General features: G+C 48.4%; 1 protein-coding gene across 1 annotated transcript in view; it reads left to right on the top strand.

Annotated features, from left to right (window-relative positions):
* The window catches only part of LOC144110206 (putative ferric-chelate reductase 1 homolog), a 125,569-nt gene extending 116,179 nt beyond the window's left edge, over positions 1-9,390 (top strand). The window contains exons 15-16 of the mRNA XM_077643044.1: positions 5,533-5,786; positions 9,120-9,390. Of these exons, the coding sequence (XP_077499170.1) occupies positions 5,533-5,786; positions 9,120-9,227 (362 nt within the window). The 3' untranslated portion in view covers positions 9,228-9,390. The remainder of the gene's footprint in view (positions 1-5,532; positions 5,787-9,119) is intronic.
* The last annotated feature ends 4,898 nt before the right edge of the window (positions 9,391-14,288 follow it).

The raw sequence follows: 14,288 nt of genomic DNA on the forward strand, positions 1-14,288 counted from the left end.
AAACGGTTGTCCATTGTCCACTTCACGAAGTCACTTTCGCGGTTCCACCGCAGGCCCACCTCCCTGAGGAGCCGTTTTCTGATAGCAGCCGTCGCTGGGCACGTCCACAACAAGTGCCGCACATCACATATGTCCGGTGCAGCGCCACAGTGAGGGCACCTGTCAGGTAGTGGCAGATCTTTGGCACGCCACCGATGACGGACAGATGGTGTCAGAGCCGCCCCTGCCCGAATCCGGCGCACGGATACCTCCTCCCGCCGAGTAAGACTACGGGGGAGAGGGTGCGAACACGGAGGAATTAGAGCGCGTGTTCGCTGGCGCAGAACTTCGGAATCGGAAACGTGGGACAGGAACGGATCTGGGGGAAGAGGGGAAGGTGGCGGATCGTCTAATGTATGAAGATGAGTCATAGCATCCGCTTGAATGTTATGTGGATCCTGGGCATGGCCGCGAATCCAGTGTATGCGCACAGGACATGGATACTTTGCGCAGAGCACATGAATAGATTGTGAAATCTGGAACGTTCGTCGAACAGCCTTCAGCTGTTTAAGGGCGGCGCGGGAGTCGGTGTAAATGTGAACTGTATTGAATGTTGGAACGAGCGGAAGGGAAGCAATGGCATTGTAAATGGCTTGAAGTTCCAATGCCAGGGGAGTGCACGTATCCGCAGTATACGTCGCGCGAGAGTTGAGATGCGGATGAGATGGACTATACACAGCAGTAACTCCCCTCTCTGCAGAATGAGATGCATCCGTGTATAATATGCACCCTTCAGGCAGATACGCTGCTGATACCGACGGGGAAACAGTGGGGCGATTGTCAGTGAGCTGGCAATAGGACCACGGTGGAAGTGTCTTTAAACGATGAAGTTTGAGAGACTGTTTTCGAGCTCTATTTGCCACCCGTTGGTCGATGATCTCACTGAGTGTATTAAGTTGGGCGAACTCCTGTAGCACAGGTATGGGTGTTAAACGAGGCAGATATGTTATGACGCGCATAGCCTCACGATTGATAGCTTCAAGGGAGTCCCACTGTCTGCGGGTGAGACGTTGAAATTGAGCCTGATATACTATCCGTGGCTGAAGGATAGAGCGCACAAGCTGGCGGGCCGTATGAGCACGTGCGCCACCAGAGCGCATAGCTATGCGACGAATCAGACCTAGAGTAGCGTGAGCCGATTTACGGGTGGCTGTCAGCCACGGGGTGCCAGTCCCAGATGTATGGAGGAGAAGACCAAGAATACGAACAGTTTCTACCTGAGGAATCAGAGAATTATGTACCGTAAAATTTAAAGGGGGAGCTTTCCGTAAGGCGGCTTTATTTCCAATTCGAATGAAACATGATTTAGTAGGAGAGAGTGTTAGACCCAAAGGTGGGAGGCGAGATGTCAATACATCCAGCGCGTGTTGAAGGACCGACTGATGAATAGACGCATCTGGATGACAGCACCACAAGGTGATATCATCGGCATATGCAAGCACGCGGATAGAAGGGATGGTCTCTAGGGCTCGAACCAGAGGAATTAAAGCCACATTAAATAATGTGGGGGCGAGAACGGAGCCCTGCGGCACTCCTCTATTGGAAGTGAAATTGCCAAAGGGCTTTCCGTGGACACGCACGCTGAAGGTTCGATTTGCTAAAAAGGCGTGAATGGAGAGGAGGAACCGGTGAGGGAGACCAAGAGTTTGAAGGGAGGCAAGAATGGCAGAGTGAAGGATGTTATCATATGCCTTTGTTATGTCTGTAGCGATTACGGTTCGTACAAGGTGACTCTGTGGAGAGTGGTCAAGCACGTCAGCAGCCAAAGTAGCAAGGCCGTCCTCCGTTCCAATATGTGGGCGGAAACCAATTAGGGAATCTGGGTAACAATCATGGGATTCCAGCCACCATGATAAGCGTGCGGCTAGAATGTTTTCATAAAGCTTGCAGATGGTAGGGGTAAGGGAAATTGGACGAAGGGCCGAGAGAGATACTGGAGGCTGACCTGACTTGGGGATTGGAACCACAATAAAATGCTTCCAGTCTCCCGGCATGACGCCAGAAAGCCACACTTCGTTAAAAGTATCAAGTAGGGTTTCCAAAGCCCTCCCTTCCAAGTTACGGAATAAGGAGTTAGGTATGCCGTCGTGCCCGGGAGTAGTAGTAGTTTTTAAACGGTCAATGGAGGCCAGCAGCTCTGCCATGGTGAGGTCAGAAGTAATCCCATCGGGGGGCTCTGTTACCGATAAGTCAGGTGGAGACGTAGCGGTGCAGTCATGGTTTGGAAAAAATTGACGGGCCGCTTGTTGTGCAAATGTGTCCTCATCCACATTTAGCGCGAGGCGAATGCTCTCTGTATAATCTGCAACCTGAGAAGGGCGCTCCATGGCGTGAAACACTCTCCAAAGATGTCGATTGCCCTGCGTAGAGGACAGGCGGGCACACCATGCAGCCCAGCGTTGCCTGCCTAGCCGCTTTGCATAGCGCCGCGCCCGTGCGGTAGCGCGGTGAAGAGTAGGAAGAGCCGAAGGGTCATCGGGGTGATGAGTAGCGTAAAGATCCGCCTGGCGACGAAGAGCCCACAGATTCAAGAGATGTAGTCCGGGTTTGGGTCATCTTCATTTACAGTAGTGGTAATAGTGTGAGTAGCGAGAACATCAGATAGAGTAGACAATGCTGAAGAGGGGTTGAATGTAGATAAATGATTGTCTGCGCGTACAGAATCCCATGATGTTATTCGTACAGTGCGGCGTATTTTCCGTAGACGCGTAGGCGTGAGGGAGATAAAAATAGGGCTGTGATCGCTACCCCAAGTATCAGAATCAACAGCCCAACGAGGGTTACCGGGGCCTAACCACCAAGTCAAATCAGGTGAATACGGGCCACCGCGTGGGCGGGTAGAAGTATTCGGGTGGTTTAAAAGTTGAAAGGAATGATCTGAAAAGCTCCCTTGGATGTGTGAACCCCTTGAGGAATCCGATGGGTAACCCCACGCAGTGTGTGCGCCGTTGAAGTCACCGCCAACAAGAATAGGGATACCCGAGTTGGTAGAACGTAGAAAACGAACCCATCCCAGATTGGGAGATGCGGAGCCAGGACGACTATAAAAAGAAACTAGAATAAGGGGTGTGCGTGCAGGTTTTACGAGAAGGGCGACAACCTCTTGACGTGTGTTGCACCACCGTGAAAGGTCGAGCGGTGTGTGCGGAACTGAACTGTGAATATAAATTGCAGATTTACCTGGGCTGAGGGAGGAGGCGGTGCAACGGCGATCAGGGATAGATGGTGAATGGTATGCGCAGAAACCTGAAAGGCGTGGGAGTGCATTATGCTCTTGCAGTAGGAACGCCCATGCCCTCAGCTTTCCGTCGCGAAGGCGGATGTTCACTTCAGAGGCCTTATTAGCGAAACCGCGACAGTTCCACTGCACCACCACCAATGATGATGCGCTATCCATGACGAGGCCGAAGAGCTTCCACGATGAGGGATGTCACCTGCTTCATCAGCGCTAATATCTTGTCCACTGTCGGGGTAGTCACGGCTAATAGGTGGTCGGCACCTGATTGTGGGCCAGTGCTTACCCTAGGTGATTCCTCTGATGATTGCTCCCGAGTTATGAGAATTCTTCGAGAGGATTGAGAACGACGCTGTTCCCGGCGCTGGGTGAGTTCGTCTAGTCGGCGGCGAGCCTCCGCGATTGCATTGTCTAAAGCTGTGTCTTCATCTGTAGTATCCACATGTGATGGATGCACTGGACGTTTGGGCGTACCATTTGATCCGGGAAGGTGAGCCGCTTGTGCATATGTACGCTGGCGAGGAGACATATGGTGAGCAGCAGGCTCAGATAAAGGAAGTTCAGGGAAGTCGTTGTCGTCACATGCGAGAGCTGCAAAGCGATTACTTGTAGGAACATCCATTTTTGCAGGCGACTTGTGAAACTTCTTCGCTTGCTTCTTCTTTGGACAAGCGGGGGAGCGAATGTCATGGTCCGGCGATTTGCACAGGGCACAATGAGCTGTTGGTTCATTCATGTCGGCCACAGCTGCTGGATTAGGGCAGGTATTTTGCATATGTCCTTCTTTGTGGCAGTGATAGCAAAAAATACGACGAGGTCGGAAGGGCTGTGGTTTGACGATCGCACCGTAGTAGGTAAGGTACTTCGGGAGAGTCAACGGGCCTTGCAGGATGAGCAGGTATGAGCCCCGGCGACCCATAGGCCGTGCTTGCAGTACAACATGAGTTGAGCAGCAAATATTTGCGCGCACCTCCTCGGGAGGGCTCGTGCTGTCGACATGATAAACCATGCAGCGGAGTGTGTCAGGACCAGATGCAAAATATATTTGCACCGGGACATGCTTGCTGTCATCCAGGGGGATCCGCGTAACTGCGCAAAGTTTCTGGGCGTCCATCAAGGATGACAAGTTTACCGTGATGGTGTTCGATGGGCGATGGACGACAAACCCGCAGTAGTGCGAAGAGCCAAGGGCATGGTCAATTGTGGCTTGAACATTCCGGGCAGGGATGGCAGTCATATCAAAGCGCAATGTAGGCTTGATGGTAACGCGGAACGAGTTCGCAGCAGGCGAAAGAGAGCCTTGACTCACGGGAGGCATCTGTGGAGGAGGCTCAGACGCTGGTGACGGCCCTTGGTGGGAATACTGAACTGGCGCGACGGGCACAGTTTCTTGAGGGAGTGCCACGGGCACGGAGGCGGTAGAGCAGTCCATGTCACAGGCCAAAGTCGTAGCATCGGAAGACGGCGCAGGCTGGAGGCCCAGAGGCGCTGACGATTGCGTGGACGTGGAGGCTGCGTCAGGTGGCAACACAGCGGGCATCCGCGTAGCCGTCGTCGACAACGCAGAATCCATGCAGACGCGTAGCGCGGCCTCGCTCGGCAGCGCCGAGCTAAGCCTAGCTTGCCCCTGAGGGTTCCGGTTGGGTTTTCTCACTTGAGAATGCGCCCGCCGTGCCGGGAATTTCTCCGTAGGGGCGTCGTCAGCATTCGGTCGCACGGAGGGCACTGTCCGACCCACGCCACACACGAGAAGACAGCGAAAAGCGAAAACACAGACCTAGAAGCAGACACGTATCCACCCACTAGGTCTTCGTCTTCTTCTATCCCAATCATAAGTTGCGTGGTAATTAAAATAAAATGTAAAAGTTGATTATGCAACCGTTGATAAGCAACATATATGCAATGGTAGCTGCTGATAGTTATAGTGGAAGATAGATAGTAATGATGACAGTAATGATGATGATAGCGGTAGTGATAGTTGGTGATAGCGATGATGATGATGATTATGATGATAGCGGTGCGAAGTAAAAATGAGTAAAAATAAAAATATAAAAGAATAAAAATGAAATAGAAACACAAATAAAAGATAAGGCCAAAAAATTAGGATGAAATAAAAGCGAAAATGGAATAAAATAATAACAATTCTGGGAAAAATATCAATTAAATATGAAACGCGAAGTCAGAAAGAGAGGAAAGGGGAAACCCTTTCGCATTTCCGCTCTTAAGCAGACCTAAGTGCAATCCTGTAATTTTTTCAGTGCCGGGTGCTCTGCCCTTGGGGGACGCGATAGAGCCGAAGCCAGACCCTGGAGCACCTGTCCCGCCGACGGCTGCTCCGGCCCCAGCACAGCCACAGGACGCGGCGGCGCCTCCCCCGGCACCAGCGGTGGTGTCGCCTCCCCCGGCAACGGCACAGGGGCCCGATGCTCCCGCGTTACCTGCGGATCTAGCGGCCGCCGCTATCCAGGAGGGCAAGAAGAGTGGAGTCGCGGCCGCTCCCCTGCCACCAGAGGTGCGTTGTGAATAACTGCGTTTCGTTTATATATGTATGCCCACTCGCGTTTTGATTGTTAGGCTTAAGTAGAGCAGTGCAATTACATGAGACGGACCCCCGCTTCGACACTGCGTGTTGCTGAAGCATTAACTGTGAAAAGTTTTGATAAATCCTGAAGGGCCCACTTAACCCAGCGAGATGTCGTCACCTGAGTAACGTAGTTGAATGGAATATGGTTCTAAGTCCTTGTGAATGGAAGGACTGCACCATGACATATACCTTACTTTACAGGGCCAAACTGAATTGTTAATAAATCAGTTTTTATTGCTTTCGTTGCGTTTTCAAAGTTCACGTGTTACGTCTCATGCCTGCTGAGATTTTATTCATGAATGTTTGGCCGGTTCCACATTTATTTACATCACTGTGGCCTTCTTATGGTTAACGGTGAGTGCAAATGGCCTAATATATTCCGTGGTCCCTGAGTCATGTAGTGTGGTCCTTGGGCGGCAAAAATGTTCCCAGTTAAAGCAATATCATCAGTAGAGTCGCGATCGCCACTGGCCCTACCGCGAGCGGATGATAGGGTCCGACAGCGTCTCGTGCTACAGGCGGGACACCAGAAGAAACAAGTTTTAAGCGAACTTCGTTCCATCAGAGTGAGCCACGTGGCAAAGGAGCTTGAATACAAAAGCGAAGGAGAATGCGTCATCTGACGGCTCGGATATCAACCCTTCTCAGCTATAGTTTATTACGGAGACTGAAGCCGAGCAGACCAATGGAGTTTCTTTAAAATATACTTGTGCGCGTCGAAATGCAACAAATAAATGACTGGTGGTCACATATAGTGTGATAAGAAAATGGTGCAAGTACAACTTTACGGTTCTGGTATCACTCGCTAGATGCCGCAAGCATACGAGGGCCGTAGCCCCTGGTGGCACGCCAGGATGTCACTTTCTTATTTGTACAAAGCTTCCGCGCTGTCGTGATTCAAAGCGCTCGAAACAACAGAACAAGTCTTGTTCTTCCAAGGAACTAGAAGTGTACATAATTTGGCTCTTCGTGTTCTGACTTCGATCCTTTTTCTTCGCTACAGCTATTTTCTGCCCGCTGGCATCACAGATTGAATCAGGTTGTTTTGCGGATTTGTGAGCCGGTCACGACACTCTCAGAACATCGCCTAAAGCCGTCTGGCGCGCATTCCATTTTCCCCAGCTTTCCTTAAAAGGTAAATGATACGTGTTTCAAAATTATCCTAGACCTTCATCAGCCAGTTCTTTTACGCGCGCTATGTAGGTTTGGAAGCACGTTAACAACACTATAAAACCGAGTGAGTGTCCCGTTGAGGCCTATTTCGATTTATTAGGAGGGAAAACGATCGGAATCGCGGGTAATTTTTAGTGTGCCAACCTCCCATTTCCTTTTCCCAGCATGTTGGCCCAGTATTCTTCATGTTACAATATTGCTCGTGAACGTGGCAGCACCTTTACTGTAGGACTTCGATTTGTAACCGCCACGCTAGCAACGAGGCTATTTACCATGAGTGCCATGAAAGCTTAGTTTCGCAATAAAACAGGCCACCAAGTCGTCTGTACTTTCATGCTTGCTGATGCTGCGGCGCTGCAGTATAAATAGTTGTCTGTGCACGAAGGCGTCGGTTGAAGCTCAGGTGTTCAAAAGCGAATCATGCACGATTCGCCAGGAAGAGTGCCTCAGCACCAAAACGAGTCGGGGCTGTCGGTGTATGTAAATGCCGCGTGGCGGTATACAAGGGGCTGAAAATCGAGACAGGAAAGCTTGTTCACCAATTTTCAGTTTTTTTGTTCATGTGAATGGCCATATATTCTAAGAAGGAGTAGCGAACGTCGAAATTGCTATCCACAATTCGAGCTTATTCCTCAAACATACCCAACAATTCGGGACAAAGGCACCTTATGCAACAAACTGTTTATGAACGCAATTTGTTTCATACAATGTAAGATTTGAGTATACCAATAAATATATCCGCAGACTACCCAAAGGAAGGTTTGCATTTTTTTGTTATTAACGTTTTTCCTATCGTCAGAAGCGTTGCCTGTTTCTTTTTTATGTCAGTCTTAACTGCTCGATGCGATCGATGGGAACACTTTAAAATAAAGATTTTGCTACATATCAGAAGAATGTTCCATTACCTTCATATTTACATGAGATTACCTTACAATATTCCAGTATTCAAATTTTTTGTCCATTAATGTGGACATGTCAAAAAGCGCGTATGACCCTAGACAACAGGCCTAAACAACAGAAAGCCGGCCCTATTTCCATGTCCTAATTATTACGGGTGAGACTGCCAACCTTTTAAGCACTTCGAGTTTATAGAGCTAACCCTCGGCGCTTTCTAAAAGCACATCTATTGCGTGATACGCGGTGTAGTGAACTTGCAGATGAGAGGGAAAGAGCGTCCAATGAGAAGGAAGCCTGAGTGAGACCAGAGAAACACATGAAATCACTAGAAATGGAAAGCGAGGCGGCAGGGCTAGGGCGGCGGAACGCTGTACGACTTGAGCGTGCTGACTCCTGGGAAGGTGAAGCAAGCCGGCAAGGAGGTGGCCAAGTATTGCGCGCGTGTTGTTGCTCTGTAGTTGGCTGAATTTCCGGCCAGGGTCTCATGAGCAGTTCAGCCTTGGTACTGAAGAAAACGAGGCCCAAAATGCTTCACTTTCGTGTCTTAATGACTTCGTCAGGCTTTCCTCGGAGGCGCAGCTCGGCTGAATGCCGGGCATTCTAAATACCTTGACAAAATCCCGGAGGTCGCCTCTTTTTTTTTGTTATTTTCAGATACAAACCATTTAATTTCTTTTTTTTACTTTTTCTCTTCTTGATATTCATTTTATAAGTAACGGAAATCTATCTAGCCTTGGAAAAGAGGCCGACACGGATAACTTAGGGGACGGGACTGATGCCGAGTAGGAGGGGGGGGGGGGGGGGCGATGCTTATAGACATACTATATATTCCAATGGACATTAAAACTCCCATGGACGTCTTGCGGACGTTCGGGACGTCCGCAGGGCATCCAAGGAACTTCCAGTGCCCACTGGGTAGCTGAAATTTAGAAGTTTGTATGGGAATCGGCAGAGTAAGCAATGCGGAGAGGATATGACAGCTTTTCCCACAGGGCAACGTTCCCATAATGCTGAGGAAGCTGCGGACGGAAGGCATTTAAGCATCATAGGATGAAATTTGCGGAGATGGGAAGCCAGCAGCTGATACCGGACAGGGTTAACTGTGAAGCAGTAAGAGAGGCCTTTGACTTGTTGTGAACGTAATTAAATTAATGTTGATGACTTAATTTTCATATTTCCTCTCGTCACCAGGGAGGTGAATCGTTCCGGGTGGCCGTGCTGGGCCTCTATGCCGTCGTGTCCCTGGTGATCGCCGGCATTCTCTGTGGCATCGTCTGCAGCGCTCCGCCGAAGCCGTGAAGGCGTCCACAGAAGCGCAACGGTTCCTCGGCATCCGATTAAACCCGCTCCGGACACTTGCCCTCGCCTTTAGTCACGTGGTTTAGGCCGCGAAGCTTTCGTTTTCACGCATGTAAAATGCCGCGATGAATGGCTGGGTGATAAAATTATTTATTTGTATCTACTTTGCTTGCACTGCCTTTCGTTCCACACTCGCGTCTGCAAGAAAAAAAAGCTGCATTAAATTTCTGGTGAATAGTAAAAAAAAACGTTGCCTTGCGGGAACCGTTATGCAATCTTCGGGTGGCTATAGGTCGAAAATATATCTGAATACGAAAACAGTAAAAATTGCACAAATAAAGCACACAATTGAATATCTCAAGAATATTTTTCTCAATGTTCCCTCGATATAATCGTTGTTCGCTTTCAGATCGAAGCACGTTTATTTTAGGTGAGTTGTACTGGGGAAAAGAGCGAACTGAGAAGCATGCTCAAAAATTTAACAGCCTACACTTTGTTGCGGATAACTGATTTAGTTAGTTTTATGTGATTTTATGGCGCATAAGCAAATGTGGATATCATGCGCCAAACACAAGATTAGGGGATCTGTTATACTAAGTGCATAGATGTTAGGATATTATATTAGATTTAAAACATCGGCTTTCTTCACAAACTTAAAAACAAGAGAAAAATCGACGAGTGCTTGCTCGCCAAAAAGCAATGCGGGATGAAATTAAATTTGTTCACTGTAAAATACAGTCAAACCTTTTTTTTTTAATTTCTTCGATATGCGAACAAGAGATTAAAATGTGATTAACTGTGAGCTCATCACCACACATTTCACACACAGGTTTGTCTTTTTTCCTAATAATAAGCTATGGATGATGTGTGTCTGACCTATGCGTAATTAAACGACATAAAATTACTTCAATAAAACGCTCTTTATGGCGGCATAATTTTCATTCTTCTAAAATGGGCGTTATAGAATGCAGCTTGCTGTTTCCTTCCTTTTCCCAAGAAGCTTGCCATTCGGCTCTTAGTCTGCTACGTACTAACTTTTCGTAATCCCTAGGTGACAAAGTTCGCATGTTTTATTTCCATGGTTGTGGCATGTGCAGCACAGATGTCTGCTCTCTCATTGTCCCTAATGCTAACGTGACTGGGAACCCAGCAGAATTTTATAGCGTGTTTTTGTGTCGTGACCTTCGCTATATTGTGTATGATGCTTCCTACCAGTGGTTCCGTGACATTTTTGAAGCTTAATGCAGTAAGGACACACAATCTGTATAAATGATGCTGGTTTTGATGTTTCCATTTTTTTCTGTACCGCGACACAAATGGCATAACACTCAGCGGTGAAAACTGTAACACATTTATTTATTTATTTATTTATTTATTTATACCAAATACCCCTAAAAGCCCTCAATTTGAGGTTATTACATAAGGGGAGTCATACTGCATTATTTTTTCCTTGTATGAGCAGGAGTTTTTGACACATCAGTTTAAAATGGAGTATAATTTCTTTATTTTTCTTGCAGTGCCAGGCATTCTTGTATTATGCGCTCAAGTGGTGTACAGGTTTTCCGAAAGCGTGTTAGTGTTACGTCGCACACTGTAGGGAGAGTGCACCACGGTGGTAGCGGTTCGTGTCTTGGGGCAATACTTTTTAATTTCATTCAGTATGTTCAGAACTTGGCATTTTTCTTCGAAGCGTAAGAGCAGCGGCTTAATCTCGTGGGAGGACTTATTCTGCGTCCAGCGCCCATATTCCGATCATCACCAATTTCCCAGTCAAACTGCCTCATGGCTGCAAAGTTTATGCGGTGAAAATATTGCCATGTGCCTAGCACGAGCGTAGTCGAAAAGGCGACGAAGCGGCGCAAAGCTCCAACGGCGCGCTCGGGCTAGGCCTGGCTTTGGGATTAAAAGGAGCGACCTCTTTGTTGGGTTCTCCCCTACGCCTAACTGACAGTATGCTGTTTGTGGGATGCGTTGCACAAAGTGTGACATTTTATTCAATATAGTCGTCTTAGGCAAGAGAGCGTCTCATCTAAACTGTGTATGTCGTGTAGCCATGGAGACACCTCATTCAGAATTCCTCTGTGATGAGTCTTCAAGGATTATGGAATATCTTGATTACCTTTTAACTATTTGTTTAATAAAAGAAACCACTTGAACGACACATTTAGAGATAGTTTGTTGTTCATTCAAGACCCCGATAAGCAAACAAACGCTCTCAAGGCAATGGAAAGCAAGACGACACACCAGCGGCAAACTTTCAACTAAAAGTTATGCCCCTAGCATTTCGGTAAATACACACAAAGCGTCAGTGAAATCTACTGGCACAAACTACAACGCATCGGTACAGCAACCAACCAGAGAAAAACGAGAATACCTACTACAGATACACAAATTGTATCGAAAGATAGTATCAAAGATACATGTATCTTCGATAGTGGCTATGCCTGATCTGGGTGCGCGTCTTTACTTCCCTGTGACGAAGCTGTATCAATTTCGGTTCTTTTAACATTTTGCACGCCTATTTGCACGCTTCAATTACGATCTTCAGCTATATCTTGTCATTTAGAACTTTTGATTTATTCAGTCCAATTCTATAGGCCTGTCAGCATTAAATGTAATAACGTAATGGATCCCCTTAAATCGAACTTGGCATAATATGAAATTTTCGGTCGTCTTCGGGTTCGCATTATGGGTAGCACCATAAGTATTATTTAGACCAAGTATAAGTTTACCACCGTAACCTACACATCTAAGTTATGTCTCTGAGAATTTCAAGTAAACAGAGATACCGCAGCGGTGACCTAGTGGCCACCTCGCAAGCGGGAGGAGCGCGGTTCGATCCCCAGTGCCGCCTGGTAACCACCGGTGACACAATTTGACACAAGCTTTCCCTTGGTCTGGTGCTCGGTTTCTTTAAGGTGAAATGCTTGGGAAATGGGTCGTTGACCCCGCCTTGAGAAAACGAAAATACCTTGTGCCATGGCGCTCTTTGGCCTCAGATGCCCTTGAGCCATAAAAATTCGTCATCAGCATCAGTAAACAGAGATCAGCTGTAGCGCCACGAGATCATCTAGAACACTTGCCAGTATAGCATGTGTCCTCAAGGAGAGGAGAGAATAAATAAGGGGGTAATAAACGAAACTCTAAAGCCTCGAAAGCTGAAGGAATGCTGAAACCGCATATATTTTGAAAAACGCTCAGCAAGAACGGCAACATACCTAACTCGCGTTACGTGCTTGGAAGGGGACGCCTATATCAATTCATCACTGAGGATTAGTCAGCAAGCAAGCAGATACCAAAGCGAAGCCTGAGGCGCTCGAAGTCTTTTAAACAATCTTCACGGCAGATGAGCAATATATGTGGCTTGTTATTTAAATAAGCAGAAAAAAACTGACGTCCATGCTAATTTCCCTCGACCGCGATGCAGAGGTCACAGCTGTAACTCGACCTGCATTCTTTCTCCTCACATCTTGGAAGGCGAATTCTTAATGCGCCTGAAGCAAAAAGTTGTCTTCCATATATGCCTGCACTCTTTGCATTTATTCCCGAAAGTTCAGCGGCAGCCCCGTGAGCGCACAGGGCCAGTACAAGTACTTCATGGACATCTTGGCGGTGGCTCGAAGCGGCACTAGTCAATATTAGGCTTACACCCACGTTGTCTCCCAATTAATGTCAAACTTCCAGCAAGCCGGGTGTCACCTACTCATCCACACCGGTTGATGATGGAAACCGGGTGTAGTGAATCAGTACTGCTCACTGCGGTCAGTATGCTATGAGGAATGGAAACACGGCTTGTGAAATGAGCACGGAGCGGAAGACAGTGACCTGGGAAGATGGGACTAAGAAGTTTGCTGGATTAAGGTCTCAGCAGCTGGCCCAGAACAGGGCTGACCTTAGATCAGTCGTAGAGGCCGTTATTCTGCAGTCACCTTAGTTTTGGGTGGTGATGACGATGACATGAGCATTGTTATGATCATACTTCTGGCAGCACGGGCTGGAGTAAGCGACAACCGAGAACTGTCAACAAAGCCGACAACCTCGCGACGGCTGCATACCGAATGCCCTTTGTCTGAAAGAAAAAAAAAAGGTTCCCTCTATCACACCTGCTGGCCACTTCGACGGAGCGCTGGGAGACTGGGGCCTGTGTCACTGCGGCAGACTCTCCCACGGCCTACCAATGAGGCGATGCGTGGTCTAGCCCGGCTTCTCCTCGCAACAGCGGCAGTTGGGCTTCCCTGAAAGCCGCCGGCGCAGCTCTGCCAGCGTAACTAACCGTCTCGAGAAGATCCAGGGGTGAGCGGAGTCCAGTCATCATGTTTTGACATCGGCATTCGTCTCTAAAGGGGAAGCGGACACCCCGTAGCCTTCCGCGCAGCCTTGCCCGTGCATTGATGAGAAACACGTGCGGCCCCCTGCAAACAGTGGTGACGTCACCCGTGGAGATTCCTGTGTCTGCCCGACGTAGGTGGCACTCTCCTCTCAAGCGCAACACGTGACGGGGGCGTGTCCCCTGGGGACAGAGTGCGTGATCTGCCACAGTGAACTTGGACACGCCTTCCTCGGCAGACCCGGCCTCCATCTAGGGATTTCAGGGAAGAAAAATCCTATAAAACTCGGCGCAGAGTATGGCCGAGGAGCGACACCGACATCTCCTTGAGAGTTACATCTCATCGAGAGCTTCCTCACATCGAGACACATTCACTGAGAAGCACTCTTGGTCGCTGTACGTGTACATAATGTAAATAGTTGTATAAAGTGTCCCTTGCCTCCCTCCGGACCCAGTCTCCGGTCATCCTCGTCCCTAGGTCCGGTCCAGCCATGCTACCTGAGTCGCACCTGCGTGTAGAAGCACTTTGGCCATGAGAGTCTGGCTTGGATGGTGGTTAGTTTTCCGTTTCCTCACTGTCCTTCCCTGTGAGTCAAAGGCCGCTCTGCAAAATAAGGTCAACTGACGGTAGCGTCGCACTAGAGCTGAGGTAGCAGCTGTTCATTGCGCCCTGCAACACTTGTTTTCTCCACTGTATTTGTGCGTTGAGAGTCGTTGTGCTGATCCTCTGAACG

The sequence above is a fragment of the Amblyomma americanum genome, chromosome 11, assembly GCF_052857255.1.
Source record: "Amblyomma americanum isolate KBUSLIRL-KWMA chromosome 11, ASM5285725v1, whole genome shotgun sequence".
NCBI classification, from domain to species: Eukaryota; Metazoa; Arthropoda; class Arachnida; order Ixodida; family Ixodidae; genus Amblyomma; species Amblyomma americanum.